This window comes from Gymnodraco acuticeps, unplaced genomic scaffold (assembly GCF_902827175.1).
Source record: "Gymnodraco acuticeps unplaced genomic scaffold, fGymAcu1.1, whole genome shotgun sequence".
NCBI classification, from domain to species: domain Eukaryota; kingdom Metazoa; phylum Chordata; class Actinopteri; order Perciformes; family Bathydraconidae; genus Gymnodraco; species Gymnodraco acuticeps.
The window spans coordinates 532,339-553,818 of NW_022990924.1; the positions used below are offsets into that span (position 1 = coordinate 532,339).

A 21,480-nucleotide genomic window follows, 5' to 3' on the forward strand; every position below is an offset into this window, starting at 1 on the left:
TAAGGGGTAGAATTATAAAGTAATTTAAAAAAAATGCATAAAATAATTCATTTTCATATTTGCCTTTTTATTCATAATGTTTTTAAAGGTGCTGCTATAATAAAATGATCAAAATTTGGTTTGGAGTCAGCCCTTTTCCAAAAAAGCCCCCCAAAAAAACACATCTGCATCCATAAGTATGTAAACATGTCTTTACCATCTTAGGTTCATGGTTCTTACCCTTTATACAGTATATGTTTGTACCCAGTGATAAAATAAACATAATAAATTGATTTACATATTGAAACATTAGTCAAGTAAATAAAGTATATTAAATCAATACAATTTTGAATACTGCTAATAACAATATAAAGTGCAACAAACTTGATTGAACAAGGAGTTTTATTTTCTTTGGAAAAAGTATTCAATAAAAAAACATTAAAAAGAAAAGGAAGGTCATTAGGGAGTCAAAAAGTAATTTACATTGGTCAAGGATGTGGTGTAATACATATGTGTTGTACATTTCAAATGGTTTATGTGGGTAAATAAGCCTGAGACAACCACATTGGCTTGTTTCCTTTGATCCAATTACATTAAGTTTTCAGATTTTAAAAGGTAAATTGGAAAAATGAATGTGAAAGTTGAATGCATCACCTAGCTCCCTCAGTCGTTACAATACATAACTCATACATAGACATAATAAATGTGGCTGTAACATTTGTTTGTTAGGTTGTTTAAGGAATTCACATAAAACACCATAGATTGCAAATATTAACAAGTACTGTACAGTTAGAAAAAAAACATTGTGTTTAAACCTCAAGAGTTGTACAAGTGTGTCATAAACTGCATGTGTGAATACAGGTTGATTTCTATACAATGTATTACGGCAAAGCTGTATTGGGGCTGCAAAAATGTAAATAATAATGCTCAAGATAGTTGATTTAACAGTTTGTAATTTTTGAATACTGATTGAATACTCCGTTTTGTTTTTAAAGAACCAAAAAAAAAAAGGACTGAGGTTGTGTTTTTCATTATCTGATGAGAGTAATGTTATTGTTAAGTGATGTGGTTATTGATCTCGGGAAGCACCAAGTTGCACTCTATGAGTTTTTTACTACAAGTACATTTTTGTCACAGTAACATGATGTACAATTGACGAGAACAACGTGAATAACGTGTCTGCTTTCCTTCCTCTCACTATGAACGCTGCACCTTTTTGACATTGTCGCTTCACAGTTACGCTGTGGTGTGTGGTAAACTTTTCCACGTTGCCCTTTGTTTCACTTCTCACTTCTTTAGTATTTATAAAAAGTTCAAAAGATGTTAATGCTTGCTGAAGAGTTTGAGAAATTACAGTTTGTGTCGTTCGTCAATATTTACATCAGTTCAGAACAAAACGACCACAATTATTTAAAAAATGCAGCAGCATTGTGCCTTAACCCAAAGACTTCTTCAAGTTCAAAACGATATGGAGGTAAAGCACCAAACAGGATGTACAGCTGCCTGTCTCAGAAGGTTTTCAGAGGTGTTCATGCTGTTGACGGTCAGATGTGGAAGTGTTTTTATATACAGTAGCTTCCAATCTTCGTAGAGCCAAAAATATTTACAATCCGTTTAGAAAACTGATCAACAATGGTGGATATTAAATCATTTTTTCAAATAGTCCTTAAATGTACAGTCAACATGTCAAATGTTTCAACAGAAAACCAGCATCCAAAGGCGTCCATGATGTATTGCTGAAGGTAGAGAACGTTTATGAGAATCGTCAGATACAGTTCAGAGTGATGTGACCAGGGGTTTGGCTCCTCAGCAGCAAATCACAACCGCTTCTGTTTCAGCCGGTCTATGTGGTAACAGAGTTTGAGCGCAGGTCCCAACTTCAGTCCTAGATACTTCATCATCATCTCACTTTTCAGCAAGAGCAGAGCGTCTCCGTCTATCTCCTGAAACACATCACAGAACAGTGTCAGAGCCTTGTAGCTTTGATAAGAGAAGGCTCTTGGTCATTTAGCGCAGACTCACATGCTTCCTGAAGGCTTCAGCGTGGGGGCCCAGGGCCTGGGGGTCAGCATCTTTGATGAACCAGACGACTTCCTCCACCCCCCACCTGGAGGGGTCTTTACCCGCAGGACGCTTGGACTCTGCGGAGTCTGGAGTGTAAGCTGGGGAAAGGTGGAGGAATGACTCTTAATTTATCAACAACATTGGGATCCAATAAACAAAACTAATAAACAGTCTTATATGATAACCAACAAGATATTAGCTTAGTGTGTACCTAAGGAAACTGTTTTATTTTAGAACAGGAGCTAGAGGAGAATGTTAAAAATATATGTATGTGAATGTAGTTAAGGTAACTCTTATCAATCAAAACATATGTTATACTAAAGTATACCAAAATAAATCCTAGGAGACTATGTCGTAAAAATATAGTCACACATGTAAAAAAACAACATATTATAGTATGTCGAAAGATATCAGAACAATTACATGGTATATAGTATGTTGAAAAAAGTCAAAGTATAGTATGTCTAAACATTTCAGAAAAACAACATAGTATGCAGGAAAATAAAATGGTATGTGGAAAATATATGAAATAAAAAAGTATAGTATATCTAAATATATGAGAAAAAAGTCATAAAAACTAATAGTATAGTATGTTGAAAAAAAACTAATAGTATAGTATGTCAAAATCAGGAAACCAACACATGTCGAAAAAAAGTCATACAATAATATATAAAAAAAGTTACATTGAATATTATGTCATTACAAATGATTAGACTGGTATGTCAAAACATATCAGAAAAACGACATAGTTTAGTATGTCGGGAAAAAAAGGACAAAAATGCACACACTCCTCCACTGAACTAATGCGGTCGATTTAGGCGGTCAGTGCACACACCTGTGCAGGGGGACCATGGCTGTACAGGAGCTTTACAAGCTTTGGTACAAAGCACTTTTATTTGTATCAAAGATCTAATCAGAGGAAAAATGAACTGGCAATGCAAAGTACAAAATGCAGCCTCACCATTCCTGTTGACTTCCTGGAAGCTTCCTGGGCTTGATGCTTGTCTGCACAGGCCCATTGGGGTAGAGCAACTGCTGCCACGGTAACTATAGGACCGCTTTGGTGGGTACTGGGATGTCATGACATTGAAGGCAGAGTCGCTGGGATCAACAGCATAACGCTTGGAGTCCATTGGTGGGTCGCATAGGAAGTCACCAGGCATGGACGTTTCCGCTAGAAGAGGAACGACAGGAAGTAGTATCAATAAAGACACATGTTGGAAATGTATGATGTGTCCCAATCATATACTTCTAATGAATAAAATTAATCGTGGAACAAAAACAACATATATGCTGTGTTAAAGCCCCTTCCAGCTGTAACCATACGTCTGTGAAACGGTTAAAGGTTGTAAGTAATTCTTCTGAACGTGCTCCCCTTTGAGCCAAACATTTTGCAGATTGTCAATAATGTAGATGCCTGCTGGTGCCTGCCAGGGCTGGGCAGTTATGGATTATCTTTCTCTGACAGATTTATAAGACAGAAATACTCTATTGAGATGATTTGAATTGCCTGTTGTTTGTGCTCAAGCAAAGGTCAAATGTATTTGTTTGTATTCCGAAAAATCTATTATGTGATTAGATCTGAGGATCACACACACACAGTGATAACAGTGATAAACAGCCCTCATACCCTACAGTACAATCTTAATATTTTCGCACTTTAGATACAGATCTATTTTATTGTCTTTTTTTCATTGTTAACACTATCTCCATTCTTATGCATCAGTTTTCTCATATTTTATAATAAATGTTTACTGAATATTATAAATAGATAACCAAATTCTATGTTTTTATGTTATAGAGGATCATTATTTGAAAAGGATGTACACTGCTTGGAGAGTATCCAAAAAAATATCATAAAAATACTGGGACTATTTCGGAATAGCTTCTCCATTTCACCAGAGAAATTATTTACATATCTGTTTGTGAGGCACTACAGGGAGTGAATGGTTTGTAGTGTGTGTGTATAAGTGTGTGCGTGTGCATGTGTGTGTGTGTGTGTGTGTGTGTGTTCTTTTCTTCTGTATGTCTACAGTCTGACATCAAACACTTTTCATGATTTGTAAGAACAAAGAGCAAAGCGCTGATCCTTGACACATGAGATTCCCATTCCCACCTCAAATACTCTAAAGGCGGTCTTTAAATATTTGCTTATTCAGAGCAGGACAGACCACGAGGGAGAAAAGCAGAGAGAAAAAATGAAAGCGAGAGAGAAAGGATGGCTGGATGAATGAATGTGTCTTTTCTCTTGTGGAAGAATTAAAAACATGTCTGATTTTCTCTAGAGCCTAAGCAGGAAAGGAAAGCTCAGAGTAAACTCAAAGGGAATAACAAAGAAAGGTGTGTATTTCACATAACAAATAATGAAACATACATACTAAACCCAGAGACAGTTGTTTTGTTTTTGATTTAACATGCAGACATGCACAGGAGTGAAAAACAAGTCATCTGATTGTTTTATAGCACAAAGAAGAAGGATGAGCCTGTGTTTTAGCACACAGCTGAAAAAGATAAGATTCAACAGAAAAGAGAGGAAGCGAGAGCGCATTTGTACCATAAAGTCACACCAAGTGTAAAAAGCGTTATGAGCCCCTTTCTCATAGTGAAAGGCTCCAGGTCTGAGGGTTTAATAAAATTCATTAGACCTTGTAACCTGAACCCCCCCCCCTATAATTCCTGATTAGGATTGATACTTGGTACAGACTGATTCATGTTCGGGGATAGAAAAGCTGATAAAGGGGGAGATTTGTGATACCTGTGAGGGCTTGTGGGGTGGCAGAGTGGGGGACGATGGCAGCGTCCTGGGGGAGGGAGCCCATCTCAGGCTCTGGGGTGCTGCCGGGGGGGGAGTTAGCGAGCGGGGACATCACCATCCTGGGCTTCGGCTACACACAGGAACACACACATACACTCAGATCAAGGATTCTGCTTTTATTTCATTACACGACAGTATACAATATTGGATTCCTTCTTCAAAAATCTTCCTCATACAACAGGGCCCGTTGGTAGCCAATGTAGCTGAAGCTAACGAGGATTTGGTCATTAGACTAAGAAATATTCATCGACTTGTGGTATTCAGCTCCCTTCACAGCTAACAGGAATCATTTGCACATACCACCCGCATTTTAACAAGACAAAGACGGTTGGAAATCGTCAAAGTATCCTTTAAATGTTTTGACCCATGCGTTGAACTAGATAAAAAGGCAGGGCACTGAGAACAGGCAACAATAAAACCTATATGTTTACCTACAGCACCACCACTAAACAAATCTCAACAATAATAGCAACTCTGAACTATATCGTGAAATAATGTTTCTACTACCAATTCCAATATCATTATTTTTTGTACACGTTCTATCCTATTAGTTAACAGTGCACCAATATCACAATGCCCCTGGTTCAATTCTGGCTTAGCATCAGTTCTGCATGTCATACCCTCTAGCTCTCTATATTTCCAGTCTTTATGAACCCAGGAGGATGTTCAATAAAGACTAAATGCAAAAAAGGAAGGCAAAATAATATCAATGACAGTACCATTACTAAAGACAAAAGATTGCAGTGTCCGTGCCTGTGTAAAAGCATTCATTAATGGTACATAGTTGAGTGTTTGACCACTGGTGGCATTATGGAGTGGGTCAATAATTTCTTCAGATCTACTAACTACTGTATACCAACAGTTTTATTACATTATTCTGCACATAGAAAGTTGGCGTTAGTTATGTGCTAATGAACCTGGCAAAGCACCAGCTAAAGGCATGGGAGAAGACTAGCTGTGTAAATGTGGATGTAAATAATGCAAAGGATTTGTTATATTTACAGTTGCATACCAGGAAATTATCTTAACACATTCAGGAAATGAGAAAAATCTGAATGTGAACCTACAGTTTGTGTGTGAATCAAACGACGACCTACTGACCTTGAAGCCAGGTTTCCTGCCTCTCTTCTTCGGGACTTTGAGAGGCGACATATCTTCAACGTAGTGACTCTGGAACTCCAGTTTGCGGATCGGAGGCCGTCCTCTCTTCCTGCCAGGTACCTTACCCTGGGACCCCGCTAAGAACTGGGGGCCGAGCGAAGGGGTCTGCATTTCTGAGCCGGCAGACAACGTACTCATCAGACCTGAGAGACAGACAGAGAGATTGTTAAATGCAATTTCGAGGTAACAGGAAGTGGCAGCTTTTAACTGCACGCACCATTGCTTCAGCTTCAAACCGGAAACTTTGATGTACCTGTGAGACAACCCCCTCTGCACGCTTACACACACACACACACACACACACACACACACACACACACACACACACACACACACACACACACACACACACACACACACACACACACACACACACACACACACACACACACACACACACACAGAGAAACTAAAATAAACAGTAGAAACAAAGCCACAAAAAGCTTTGTACTCCATCACACCCCTCCCCCGCTCTAACTGAAGATTGCAATAAATATCATTGCTGCACAGAGAGACAAAGCCACACACACACACACACACACACACACACACACACACACACACATGGAGAGGAAGTGAAAGCAAAGCACATACCCATAACACCCACCCAATCAAACAATCAATCAACTGCATATTCACACACACACATACACACACACACACACACACACACACACACACACACACACACACACAGCAGTGCTTTCAAGTGTTTTGTCCTTTACCATTCATTCACATGGCCATGACTTTCACAATGCTTCCCTCTCTCCATCATTTCATTCATGCAACACAATGGCTTACCTGAAATGTCCCTTGAATGAAGCTAAGTCACTCTGTGCAGATTGCGCTTTTCAGAGCGCCTGGTTTTTCTTCTAAATACCTGTCTTACTTCTGATATATATATAATACAGATATGGACTGATTTTAGTGCAGATTCAGGCAACTGATAGAGAATAAATACATCTTCTTGCGCTGTCTGAAGTATTTGGCAATGCATACAAAAGGACAAACTGAGACAGATAGAGCACTTGAATATGCATGATGCCTTTCAGTCCAAATCACACAGAAAGAGGCTTCAGATTTAGCATAAAATGATGATTGTGAGCGTTGCCTACCATGCACAGCCTTCTGGTGGTCTCCGTCTGTGTGATGCTCCGCTCCAGCAGCAGGTTTCTGAATAATCCCCCCCGACAGCCTGCCTCTACTGTTCTCTGCTGCTCCACACTGTCAAGACGCCGGCAACTCTCTCTCTCTCTCTTCCTCAATCACCTTCCTACGAAACAACCCCCTCCTCCTCTTTCCCTTCTACCCCCTAACCCCCTTTATTCTGTGTCCCCCTTCAGTCGTCATAGCAACACGCCTCTAACATCCCGCGGCAGTCGCAGACGTGCTGAGCTCAAACGGTATATATGCGTGTGTGTGTGTGTGTGTGTGTGTGTGTGTGTGTGTGTGTGTGTGTGTGTGTGTGTGTGTGTGTGTGTGTGTGTGTGTGTGTGTGTGTGTGTGTGTGTGTGTGTGTGTGTGTGTGTGTGTGTGTGTGTGCGCGCGTGTGTAATGTAATTACAGTTGCTGCAGCTCTGGGTTTTTTTCTCTGTCTGTCTACAAAAAAAGCTCAGAGCGGGTGACAAGGGATTCACGCTGCGCAATGTTTTGTGCTACAAGCGTTCAGGATTACAAATCTGTCCTCAAATAGTTTCTGAGGACATTTCTGCATAGGAAGCATGTCCACAAATTAAACCCAATGTGTTGAAATCTTTGAGTCACACTGAATGCTTGAACTTTTCGTCTGGCTTCCAGGTGAAGGGATCAATTTCTCTGTAAACATCAAAAGCATCAAGCAGAAGCCCTTCAGGATTACTCTGCTGCTTTTGTTTGGGATAAAAAAAAATCATATTGCTGTCAAAGCTCACAGCCTTCCTTTTATTTATAGACTTCCTTTATACTGCTTTTGCCTTATCTATAATAAAAAATGTACACATGGAAAGAAAAAAAGATCAGCCAAAGGCAAGGTTGAACGTTTTTTGCTCGCCGTGTTGTACTATTTGAAAGAAGAAGCCGGCTCCAGAGGACTTATTTGCTCCACGTGTAGAGTACAAGTCAGGCTTTTCCCTCCCTCACCCCCACATATTGATTAGTTACGCTCAGGTTGCTATGCCGATTCCTGTTCGCTGTCAAAGGAGCCACACTGCTGGGTTTTAACGCTCAATCAAAATCAGGTTAACCTTACACAGGGAGGATCAAACCCCGGCGTGCCCTCCATCGCACGCAGAGCCGCTGTGTAAAGAGATTTGTCAGGAGTCGACTCACAAGCTGTTTTAATGTGACAGGCCAGACAAATTGCAGCATTTCATTACTTGTAGTCCACACATAATAAAAAAGGGGGGAAATAAACTGCAAGGTGAGAACAATAAGAGCTGGGACACACTGACCATGTGTGTGTGTGAGGGAAGGGACCCATAAATCATAAAAGTAATTACCCAGTGAGATTAATCCTGATGTCCCTCCTCAATCAGTCCTGTCCCATTAGGACGCATCACATTACAGACAGAGACAGAGAACAGATAATCATCTTTTACTTAAAAAGAATTACATATGAAGGAAAGGGCGGGGGGGAGCTCATTAACACTGGCTGAAAATATGAGGCAGCAAAAAAATGTTCAGCAGGCGAGGAGGAAAAGATTTGCACCACTGAGCCTTTACACAATACATTTGGGACCGCTGCCTCATTTGTCTACGGCTAATTAAGCAATTAAGAGATGTGTGAAACCCTGCACCCAACGTGATGCTCTAAATAAGGGATGTGTCTATTTTTTGGAAGCTGAATGAGCCACAGTAATGGCCGCAACAATGATCAGCAATGATTAGCATAACTTAATCACCAGCTTCAGGGGATGGAGATTTGTATGTGTTTTCAATTTGAGGGAAAACTGCAATGAAGTGAATTATGCTAATGCATCACTAAACTGCACACACACACACACACACACACACACACACACACACACACACACACACACACACACACACACACACACACACCCACACACACACACACACACACACACACACACACACACACACACACACACGCACACATAGATATATAGACAGTTTAAGGGTTACACACATACAAACACTAACATGCAAGCATAACATAATAGCATCTTAACTCGAAACTATATAGCTTCGCCTGGTTGTCTACAATGAATAGTGTGTGTTAGTGTGTGTGTTCTCTAATCAATGTAACCAACCCCCTGAATTTATTTACAGCTCAGGCAGGGCGTCGCCATGGAAACAGACGGTAAAAATTGGATCCAGTGCCAGAGTCATGTGATAAGGTGGGAATAAATAAACAACAATGTGTGTATTAAATAAGGCACTCACACACACACATAAACGGCTGCTCCTTATCTCCACTGAGCTCCATAATAACAGAGCCCACTCCAGAAAGAGTGGGAGGGTGGAGGGTATTGCTCTTTTCATCAGCTGTGGGCCGGGGGGGAGGGGGGACATTTGATAAATCATATACAGGAATATTTAAAGGCCCATATCTCACACAAACATTTCTGAATATACAGCACAGTTTTAAAATGACTTCTTGAGTTGATTTATTTTCCCTAAATTATGATAAAGAGGCCCTATTATGCTAATTTCCAGGTTTCATATTTGTATTTTGAGCCTGACATGTTTACATGCTTTATTGTTCAAAAAGCTCTTTATTTTTCTCATACTCTTTTCACCCTCTGCCTGAAACCAGAGCCCAGTCTTCTCTGATTGGTTAGCTGGCCGACTGATTGGCCAACAGCTTAGATGTCCCGCCCCTTAGCCTATTACTTACAATGTGTTGGAGCGCTAGCCAATAGAAGCGTGAGTGTTATGAGTGATGTCACTATATGTCACTATGTAATTACAAATATATTTAAACTTTAAAAAGTAAAAAATATTTCAGTACTTTTTTTTTTCCTTTACAGCTGTAATTACTCATTACATTACAGATAAGTAGCCTACTTTATATACCGAATATAAGAGTTATGCATTGTTTAAAATATGAGAATCCAATTTAATTCAACACATTTTAATGCATCAGTAATCAAGTAATCCAATAAGATAAAGTGTAAATGTAAATAAAATGTAAGGCAATGTCATATTATTTATATATAAAAGCAACATTCAAAGAATAGGAGGTTTATTTAACTTTAATATTATTTAAAGAACTCTAATGCGGCTTTCACACCAGCGCTTTTCCCTTTCTAGCTCCGAGCTAGAGCTTTTCTGGTTCAGCTCCGGTTTCCCTTTTCTGCTCCCGCTCTGTTCACACCGCCCAGCACCCGACTGGTGCTGCCGCTGCTGCGTCATGACGTCATCGTTTACATCGCTGATTTGCTCCCCAACGGCATTACGGCGCGCACACAACCCAGTCTCACAGCATTTCGTGTTCACCAACACGATTTTTAATCTATTGATTCATGTTCACCAACACGATTTGCCCCTTTTTTTCGTGTTGCACAGCACGATTTTAAAAGCAATGTATTTCTACTGCCTGCAGCACGTCTTTTTCTCCGGTCGGGTCGTGGGAGACCGGAAGCTGTGTGGTTCATAAAAACATGTTCTTACTCAATATCAAGCCACAATTATTGCTTTTATTTTAAATCGTATAATTTCGGACTTTTGTTGCCGTCTGTGAGGAAAATAAATGGGGCTCAGAGCCTCAGAATACGGAAATCTGTATCTTTAAATATGTTTTTCCTAGGGCCGGGACTTTAACGCGTTAATTAAGATTAATTAATTACACAAAAATTAACGCGTTAAAAAAATTAACGCATTTTAATCGCACTTATTTTTGCACCGCGGAACGTTTCTCACTGGATGAGTTTCAGGCGTACCGATTATACTGGAGCACCAACTAACGTTCATGACTTCAGACAACAACAAACCACAGTGAACAACAGTGGGAAATGTTGTTTTAAAAAACGGACGGATGGAAGCGTCGATAAGAGCACGGTTGTGTGCAAATTATGCAAAAAGGAATTCACATATCACCGCAGCACATCAAGCCTCAAGTATCACCTCAATGCAAAACATATAGCAGCTAGCGTGGAAGCTAGTGTGGACGTTAGCCTCTTTTATCGCGTTCACACCAAAAAGAGCCGGTACTAAAATTAGTTCATGAGAACCTTTTTACCCCCACGAAAGTCCCTGCTAGAGAGCAGAGAGCTGCTAGAGAGCAGGGACTTTCGTACGGCTCTCTTGTGAGAAAAGAGCTATATTTCTGATTGGCTGGGCGGATTGCAAACCACGCCCCGTAAAACTCCCAAAAAGTTTTGTGAAGCCGCCATTTTATTATCCTTGCATTAGCATTATTAGCATTAGCATTAGCCCAGCGCAGAAACGCAGAGAGACTAACTTATGGCAACACAAAATAAAACATGGGAGCGGTGGAGATGAGGAGGTGTCGGCGTTCTGGCGATTTACTCGGAAGGCTGCTGGGACTCCCAGCAGCTTCTACTGAAGCCAGTCCCCAACTCCGGGGACTTCCGGCCGGGGACTTTGGGCGGCAGTATACGACGTGAAGTGGTTTGCTGCCTGCCAGTAAACCCAAAGCAGAAGAAGAAGAAGTGACGTCAGCGGCTTCATTTGCCTAATCCACCCCCAGGTTCAAAGAGTTCTCATGAACTAAGTTCTCATGAACCTTTGTGGGAAAAGTACTGCGGTGTGAATGCGCCTAATGGTATACTAAAATCCATGTGAAAAAAATTGCTTCTCACTGTTCTCAGGTCAAATATTTACATGTGATTAAAAATGCGATTAATTTCGATTAATTAATTACAAAGCCTCTAATTAATTAGATTAATTTTTTTAATCGAGTCCCGGCCCTAGTTTTTCCTTCTAATTCGTTAATCTTTTCAAAATAACACACTGTTATTTACTCACCAATAACACATAATTATCCTTGCTTTTATTTATTGGTTTAATTCCATAATCTCGGGCTTTTTTGGCGTCCGTCAGGAACTGAATTTCAAAATAAAAATAACCGGAAACAGACGTAGGCCTATAAGGGACATTTCGAGCATCATTGCGATTGTCAACATTTCTGAGTTTAGGATGGCCGAAGACACTACACTACCCATAATCCCCAGCTATCGTTTAGGACTACAGTCCCGTAAGGTTACGCAGAGCGTCAAACAGCTGTGTGAAATGGAACGAAACCACGCCAGACTATCCAAAACTGGAATCGAACGCCCCCCCAGAACTACACATGCTGGCTATTGTGTTTCGCAAAATGTTCTATGGGACGTCTCTACTGAACGTTTTCGTTTTTCCCACAATTAGAAGTTGTCAGTATTAAACACATTGGTGTTATCAAATGTAAAACATATAATTAATAAATGGGTGAAAATCGCTTGTGTCCATAATGCGCAGCATTAATACCCACATGACAGCTCATTGTTACTTTGTAATTATACTCCACTACAATTCAGAGGTTAACCTGGTATTTTTACTCCACTGCATTTATTTGAGTTACTTTGCAGATTCTGATTAATTATGTGAAATATAAACAACCCTTAAATCAGACTTTAGCAGTAGCGTGGCGTGGGGAAAAAATTAGGGGAAGCCAATAATACGTCCTTTCTTTTGGGTCGGGGGTGTGGTGGTCAATGTAATAACGTAACCAGATGAGTGATTACAGCACCCGGTATCATTTTACACACATTTGTATCAGATGCAGGACTCACACACGCCTGTTATCTAACCGACAGGTCCGCACGCACTCTCCAGCCGAAACTCTAATAAGCATTCATTCACAAACTAAATCAGGAGACCTTTAACGTTTTACGTCCGATTCACTCCTTTTTTCCTCGCTGTACACAGCTCCAGTTTGGGCATTGGCCTGTCATCAGATTGTATTTTAGTTGCTGCTGTAGCGGAAGTTTAGTACAATTATTTTTGATGAAATACTCCAAATCTCCACCCTCCATAATTGCACTTGCTTCAGTTGCTTGCTACTTTCTAACGGCGGTGAGAGTGGTGCAGTGGCGCTATCTATCTTCTATCGATTAGATTTATGATTCGAAAATGATAAAAGTAGGGTAGACATGTGGATATTATCCGACTGAACAAAACTTGCATTTATCTAACAGGTTCGTTTTCCACTGACCTTATTTCGAGCTATTTTCCTAAATCCTATGGAGAAATCCCATTGCGTTTTTGTCGAGGGAAGTCGAGCGCAGCTTACTTCCGGATTTTAGGACGCGTCACTGCAACACTAAGTTGATGCGATTTGATTGGATTGTGAGGCAAGGGAAGCCAGCCGCCTCTTGCTTCCCTTGGCATGGCCCTGACCAATCACAGGTTGGCATGGGCATCACGTGAGCCTCATCTGATTGGTCAATCCCTCCATTTTTTTTCACCACGGGAAGCCAGATTCGGCTGGCCTCCTCTCGCAACAGAGAGTGCAATCTACTGTTTCACCATAACATCTAGAGGGGCGCTGTTTCACTCTTTGTAAAATACTCAATGAGAATGGGGGAGAGACGGGCCGGCAGAATAATTAACGAAACTAAACAAAGTGTTTTTATTTATTAAAATTATAACTACAATCAAAAAAACAGGGGAAGCCTGGCTTCCCTTGGCCTCCAGGAGAAAACGCCATTGGACTTTAGTTACACCTGAGTAAAATTCAGGTAAGGTGATTGTCAAGTGCCAACAATCAGGAGAGATATTTGATAGTTGGTGCTTGAGAAGATTAAACATGTATCTGCAATTGACATGAATGGAAACGAGTAATAAAGTATATTCATTACTCGTTATTCTCTACTAATAGTTAATTAAAGACTGTATATTATGGCTATTTTGCACATCCCTTTCAAGATTTTCAAAGGTTTATTGACATATCATATACACAACTACGGTGTAGTTATGCAATGAATGAAACACTTGGGTCACAGGTTCCTCAACAAGACATCTATCAATATGTGTGTACCTCCACCATCAAACTGTCATATTCTGCAAATTTCTTATTCTATCTACATACATAAGAGTATAATTTATATGTATAATATCAGTTCAAAATAAGTGCTTCAACATAGTTAACATTGCAGGAAAGCAATATATTAGACGTTAAGTACTTTGTCAGGCTTAATATTTATCTGTAGATAGATACCCCCAAAGTTTTTTCTTATTTAAAAGAAGACCTTAAACTGTTATTTAATGTTTAAATAAAGGTTAATTCGTTTTTCTGTTTTGCACCTCCTCCTATTAATATCTTTGTACATTCTGCACTAAACTGTTTTATTGTAGAGATCACTTATAGTATCTTCTTGATTTTTTACATTCTATATTTATACTTTCCCCCTATGAAAGTATGTACTCTTAATATTTTTTTAATCAAATATAACAATAATTCAATAACGTGCTTTAACCACTAGGAGGTGCACACAAGGTACACACAGCCATAATAACTTTGTATTATAAATGTAGGACACTTGTGTTTTCGTACAACATCTGAAGATGTGTAGTTTTATTCGTGCTTTCACATAATTTTACAGCATATTGCTATACTATTTCAGACTCAGTATTTACATTCTTACATTCAAAGAAAATCAGTAATATCTTTAAAAACTACAGTCCTTTTATATCAGCTGTGCACCGTTATGGTTTAAATATAACCTATCTGTGAATTAGATCAAATGTAAAAGTCAGCCGAATTAGTGTTGATACTGCAAGGAGACGTATTGTGTGAAGATAAATTGAAGATGTTGTTTAATTGTTGAATATATTTATGATCCACGTCAAGTATTCAGTTTCGGCGGCATTTTCTCAGTTTTTCCAAAGGTCTTCTCATCAGGGCTCTATAAATAAAGAACTACGGCAGATCTGTAATATACAATGCAGCCGAACCGTGTATTACAATGCCGTTATGTGATGACTTTCAAAGAGAAAAGCAAGAGCGCTCGGAATTAAGTATTCTTTTATTCTTTTAAAATGTTTTCCGGATTTCATATCATATAAACACCAAATCCCAGCATGCATTGCGGCTAAAACATCCAATAAACGAGCTTAAAACCATAGCTGAGGATCTTGGGTAATCGCTCGAAATGCCTACGTCTGTTTCCGGTTATTTTATTTTGAAATTCAGTTCCTGACGGACGCCAAAAAAGCCCGAGATTATGGAATTAAACCAATAAATAAAAGCAAGGATAATTGTGTGTTATTGGTGAGTAAATAACAGTGTGTTATTTTGAAAAGAATAACAAATTAGAAGGAAAAAAAGATTTAAAAAATACAGATTTCAGTATCCTGAGGCTCTGAGCCCCATTTATTTTCCTCACAGACGGCAACAAAAGTCAGAAATTATACGATTTAAAATAAAAGCAATAACTGTGGCTTGATATTGAGTAAAAACATGTTTTTATGAACCACACAGCTTCCGGTCTCCCACGACCCGACCGGAGAAAAAGACGTGCTGCAGGCAGTAGAAATACATTGCTTTTAAAATCGTGCTGTGCAACACGAAAAAAAGGGCAAATCGTGTTGGTGAACACGAATCAATAGATTAAAAGTCGTGTTCGTGAACACGAAATGCCGTGAGACTGGGTTGGCTCACAACAACGGGGAACTGCGTCGGGTCGATGATCGTGTTGCTTTTAATCACACGAAGCCAGATTAAATTGAAAAACGACTTCTCCAACCTTATACTTTGCTCCAGAGTGCCGTGGTTCATTGTTTATTAATGTGTTTCTGCAGCATTTACCGACCGCTGCTCTTCCACGGGAGTTTATTCTCCTCCGTTAGCTCCCGGTTAGCTCACACTGCTGCGGCCACTCTAAAGTATTCACTGTCCGACTCACACAAGCAGCTGATACATATCCCCAGTTCCCCTTAGCCTAAGTGAATGTGTGTCAGTCTGAATTGACGCTGTTTGGTATCACAACGCTGTTATGAAAGTTTCTCTGGTATAAAATGGGTGATGTTAGCATAGCAACCGAAGCTAAACTGACTACTTGCTATTCTATCCTATTGTGGCTTACACCGTTTTCTACAGGCACATTTTACCAGCGTATTTTTATTATGATTCTACTTGTGATAGTCGGACACGACAACCTGTGCAGCCCATGTATTGATTCCATCCGATAGCTGCTATTTATTACAAAACAACACGTCTGCCTCTCTCCACAATGATCATAACAGTGAACGGATGGTCAAAGTAAGGTACAAATAAACAGAATCACACGAAGCCTGGTTAGTGTTGCCTGACTTTATAAAGTGTGTTTATAAGCACTACTGCTTGTAGGCAGGCATGACAGTCGACCCATGTTCAGGGGAGGAGGGTTTAGTTTCCTGCACGCCTCGACGTAAGAGAGACGTAAGCGACGCCACCTCTTAGCTCCGAAGCTCTTGCCTCTAGACCAGGGGTGGCCAACCCGCGGCTCTCGAGCCGCATGCGGCTCTTTGCCTAGTTTCATGCGGCTCTTCAGTTCATATCGAATTTTATATGTGTGAGTTTGGGGGAGAGACACTGACTCCTGACTAGTGTTGCATGGTGTACCGATACTTGAAAGGTATACCGCGATACCCTGCCGTTAAAAACGTTACGATTCCTCCGTTTCATTAGTATCGGTACTTTAAGAATGACGGGGAAAAGTACTCCGGTGAGAAAGCGCCGTTTTAATAAGAGCCGTGTGTGTTCAGCGCTCTGCTTCCACTCCCTGCACTGCAGCCGTGCCTGCAGCCCCTCCCTTCTCAAGCACGCTCGAAGTCCCTCCCCTCTCAAGCACGCTCTAAGTCCCTCCCCTCTCAAGCACGCTCTAAGTCCCTCCCCTCTCTCGTGCACGCGCTAGCTGCCAGAGCATGTGAGAAAACCAGAAGCATGGCTGCAAGTGGGAGTGCAGCTGCCGCTGCGCCTCGGCTTGTTGAGAAAAAAGACGCCAGAAGCGATGTATTTTAGCTATATCTCTGACAGTGAGGGCAAGCCTACGGACACCATGAGGCCTGTCTGTGATAAATGTATTAATTTTATTTAATACGAATTCTTGTCATTTATTTTATTTATTGTTCTCATTGTTTAAAAGTTTGTGTTATGGTTATGGTTCTGGTGTGAAATAAAGCACAATAATTACATTTAAGACTGTTTCCCTTTTTTTAAGAAAAAGAATCGGAATCGCAATTCTTGACTTGGTATCGAAACCAAAATGTTGGTATCGTGACAACACTGACAGTTAAACCTGATATTTAGTAGGTCTGTTAAGTATTGAATACTGATAATTCGGACGTAATTTGGCTGGTCAAAGTTGTTCGGGCTCGGATAAAATAGCTCCGTTACTTTGGTCCCGTGTTACTTTCGTCCCGGCTCTCCCTACGTGTGTATGTGTGGTGTCAGGTGTCAGTATGAGAGGATGACAGCGCGTCTAATTTTGATGTGGCCCAAGAGCCAATCACAATAATACCTGCAATGCAGTGAACCAATCACCTTTGAGGGGGGGAAAACCTATCGTTGATTAAACACTATCCAGTGTTTCCCCTACCATTGTCTTGGAGGGGCGCTGCCCGCCAACGGAGCCCCGCGCCCCCCCCTGGAATTCAAGGAGTTATATATATAATAAATAAAAAAATCTATATATATATACCACCAAATTGCAAATAATCTATAACTACTGTCACTTTTCACATTGAACATGTGCTCTTTTATTAAATAAACTAAACACTTTCATCTTAAGTTGTGGGTTTAGTGTTTTTGACCCTAAGAAACACTGATGCATTAATCAATAACAATAATCCACAGCTCCTCTCTCTGCTCCAGAGGATTTGAAAAATATATATCCCAATGCCACAAAAATGCATCAGTGACGTGGTTGAAATCTTGTCTCCAGAAAACAAAAAACTGAAACAAGCGGTATCAGTGACTGTGTGTTTGATGTGGCTCTTTGCAATAACATAGAAAAAATGTGGCTCTTAACCTCTGACTGGTTGGCCACCCCTGCTCTAGACCGACAATTTTTTGGAGCTGGAAGTGAACCCGATTCCGGAGCTAAGAGCCGGCACCGCTGCGGTGTGAACAGGAAAACCCGGCACTTTTCAGGCTCCAGCTCCGAGCCGGAGCTGACAAAGCGCTGGTGTGAAAGGGGCATAAGAGACGTTTAGCTAAGATAAAGGCTATTTGATGAACTAGTTACGGTAGGCCTATATTTAATTTACATATATTTAATATAGTTAGTAAAGGCAATCCTACATACCCGTTACATTTTAGCAGATACAGGGAGACTGGCAAAATAATTCTTTCAAAATAAAATGCTGAGACTCACTTTTTAAAAACAAACTCTTACTTTGAGCGCAGGTGTCGGAGGGGCGGCTCCTCAGCCTCCGCCCAACTTGCTGTGACTCCGCCTCCAAGTCCACCAGCTGCCAGCAGCCCCGCCCCCGGTTGTCGCGGTGATCCAAACGCAGACGAAGGCGTACCCCTTTGCTTAGGACGCCAGGTAACCAGGCAACGTGACGAGGAGGAGGAGGGGCTAGTTCCAGATAGGATTCTGGGCTTGAGTCCCGCCCACCTCGCAGCCTCATGCCCTCTCAGCCCAGGGGGAGGCGGGATACATCACACTGGAGGAAAAGAGAGAACACTTTAAAAAACGACAATACATTTAAAATATGCATGTATGCTGTCAAATGTGAATGTATTAATAATTAAATTCTACTGATCACCTTTTGCTCATAACGAAGTGCTCGAATATTACACTTCTTAACATTCATTTTATCCTCAACCATCCTTCAGACCTTTTAAACCACAAAAATGTGAGTGGAAACTTTAAATACCAAAAACAGAAAAGAAAATGGTCGGAGCATTGTGTAATTAAACCAGTGTGTATCCAGAGGTCAAATAAAGAAACTGGTTGCTAATGGGAGAAAATGACGTTGCTAAAAGAATTAAGGACAATCTGTCATATCCATATCTTGGAGAGAACACCCAGGGGGTTATTTACTACTATCAGGCAGCAATTATTCTGCCTGCATGGAAGTGAGATGTTGCATTGCATCATCAGAAAAACACATCTAAAGCACTCTTACTACACACAAAAGTATGTATTTACTAGGGCTGCACGATATTGGAAACAACTGACATTGTGATATTTCCTTCTCCTGCGATATATATTGCGATATGAAAAAATACAGGAAGAAAAGACAGTTTTTTTTTTGTCCGCAAACCATCCTTTCTTGAACTTTTATGCTATACAATTGGTATTTTTTTAACAATATTTAACCGGATGAAGGATTTGAGTCACGGACTTCTGGATCTTGAATTATCAGAGCAACAAGCTGAGCTAGCTCGGTTATCCTGTGATCTGAATGGTTGTGATTGGTGGTTTGCTGTGCATGCAGAGCCTGCATGTCACTCACTCAAGTACCCCTGACATGAGAGCCGCGCGAGTTTTCCTTTTGTAGCAAGCAGCAAAAATAATTGTAACATGACGTGTTTGAGTTCAAAAAAATGTAAATCTAAAAAAAAAAAAACGACACGCTATATCGTTCAGCCCTAGTATTTACAGCACAGTATATATGATTTAAACAAAGTCTGACAGTAATGACACATTTATCAATAGGGCAATCAACCATAAATAATAACTTAAAACAGCAAGAATCTTGAAAGTATATTAGCTTAACTATAGCGAAAAGGAAAAGGGCAAAATGTTTCACCGAACCAAAACCTAGTAAAAATCACGTTTTTTGGTTTGTGCCACTGAATAAAAATCAAAGGAAAATGGGACATTAAAGAGCAGATACAATATTTTTGAGAGCTGAACTATCAGCTTCAATCAACTAAGAGAGGAAAAAATCTGCCCTCAACCCCAATATAAAAAAGAAAAGTAAAACGAAAGATCAAACAGGCATCCTACAAAAACATGAAAGAAGATGCCACACACACACACACACACACACTTTCTGTGGCACCATGAAACAGTTATATTTGACAAAACTGAGTGCAACCCAGCACAGACACACACACGGGAAAATTCCTCTGTTTCTATCTAAGGCTCTGAGTCCCATGAGAGCAGAAAACAACTTTATCTTGCTACCAAAACACTTGTGGTTTGGAGCTTTGCCAGAAGTGAATCTGGAGAGATTTCTTTAACAAAATCACACACAAAAGTGAAAGGACCAATAGTGTGCCACCCTGCGAATGTATTTCCCTCTGCAATTCAGTGCTGACAGACCTTTCTTTATTAAAAAGCTTTTTCAAACAGTGTCTTACAAAGGGGTAATCCTTGTCTTTTCAAAAAATAATTAGAACTAAGGAATTAAGTGAATGGATTCAGTCAGACCCTACAGGTGGACTTGGTTGCTTTAAGTAATGAATTACAAACTATAGTGATGATAAATGGCACATTTTGATCTCAGGCCTTGTTTTTTAGCTCTGGTGCCTCCATTGTCATCCAGCATTTTTGATCCCTTAGAATAAAAAAACTAAATAAATTCCTCGCCAACAAAAAAACAAAACACTTTGCAGGAGCCCACAAGGTTGTTCATGCTGTCTGCATGGACTTTTTCTTTGTGTGCAAATGAAGTCCTTCTGCAAAGTGCACTCCTTTATCAAACTTTTTCAAGATGTTGCGAGTTATAGCTGTTACACACGACTACACTATACCACTGCTTTTGCAATGTGGCCTCAAGCAAATTCAGTCTGGTTTGAAGGGATGTGAATGATTAACTGTCAGCATACTCCACATACATGTGTGCATACTGCATAACTGCATAACATAACTGCATAACATTTGCCACATCAACTTTTTTGGAGATAAAAATAGTTGTTGGTCTAAATATTTAATGCCCTAAAACAACACTGTCACATACTGTATACTGTAGATCAGGATGTTAGTGAAACCAAAGGTGAGTTTAGTAAAATGTATGATGGAAATTGGATATTGAATATGCAAGCAACATCACATTTTAGCAGGGAACATAAGGCTTTTCTATAGTATTCTCTATAGAAGGACTGCACTGAAGTGAGTTTATAATGACCTTGTTGTGGGTTAAATACAGTAGTGTGGGATTATGCCACTGTGTAGGTAGGCTATGTTACACAATGTTAATGATGATAAGAGATGCCTTTAAATTCGGTTTTGTGATAGAGACTCATATTTACCTAGACTTATATCTTGTTGTGGTCGACTTAACGGAGGGAATTCATACCTCCAGAGCAGGTGGACTTGCTGTACGCTGAGCCGGAGCATGGAGCACCAGAGGCGGCTGGAGCACCAGGGAGCCCTCGGTGCTCACACCGCGGGCTGGGCTGGAGACGGAGGGGCGGGAAGCTGAGCCGCTGTTTGACCTTCCTAACGCTGTCCGGAGATTTTGGCAGGAGTTGTAACGTCCATAATGGCGGAAGTTGTAGGGAGACGTGTCGCTAAACCTTTCAAGGTGCTGTTGGTGATGATAATTTCCTTCTCTGGCTTTGAAGCTGCATCTTTGCT

At 40.3% G+C, this 21,480-nt stretch overlaps 1 protein-coding gene across 6 annotated transcripts; it reads right to left on the reverse strand.

The window, feature by feature from the left end:
* Positions 1-363: 363 nt before the first annotated feature.
* Positions 364-21,480, reverse strand: LOC117558074 (sex comb on midleg-like protein 4). 6 transcript variants are annotated; one of them, XM_034234039.1, is made up of 7 exons: positions 21,153-21,480; positions 18,340-18,613; positions 5,960-6,162; positions 4,799-4,928; positions 3,005-3,217; positions 2,002-2,141; positions 364-1,922 (listed from the first exon to the last, which is right to left on the reverse strand). In XM_034234039.1, exons 2-7 carry the CDS (start codon positions 18,575-18,577, stop codon positions 1,797-1,799), a joined length of 1,050 nt encoding a protein of 349 aa, XP_034089930.1. In that variant the 5' UTR covers positions 18,578-18,613; positions 21,153-21,480; the 3' UTR covers positions 364-1,796. The 6 variants fall into 6 exon arrangements, with proteins under 6 accessions (XP_034089930.1, XP_034089931.1, XP_034089934.1 ...); XM_034234040.1 differs by having other exon boundaries at positions 21,200-21,223; XM_034234043.1 differs by lacking the exon at positions 21,153-21,480 and having other exon boundaries at positions 18,319-18,343.

Bases quoted from the DNA above. Each gene is read 5' to 3' on its own strand.
- LOC117558074 (XM_034234039.1), bottom strand. From the start codon at position 18,577: ATGAGGCTGCGAGGTGGGCGGGACTCAAGCCCAGAATCCTATCTGGAA. The intron at 4,929-5,959 runs GTCAGTAGGTCG...TCCTGTGTGTAG, and splicing joins GCAGGAAACCTGGCTTCAAG to CCGAAGCCCAGGATGGTGAT. The intron at 2,142-3,004 runs GTGAGGCTGCAT...ACCTTTCCCCAG, and splicing joins CCAGGAAGTCAACAGGAATG to CTTACACTCCAGACTCCGCA.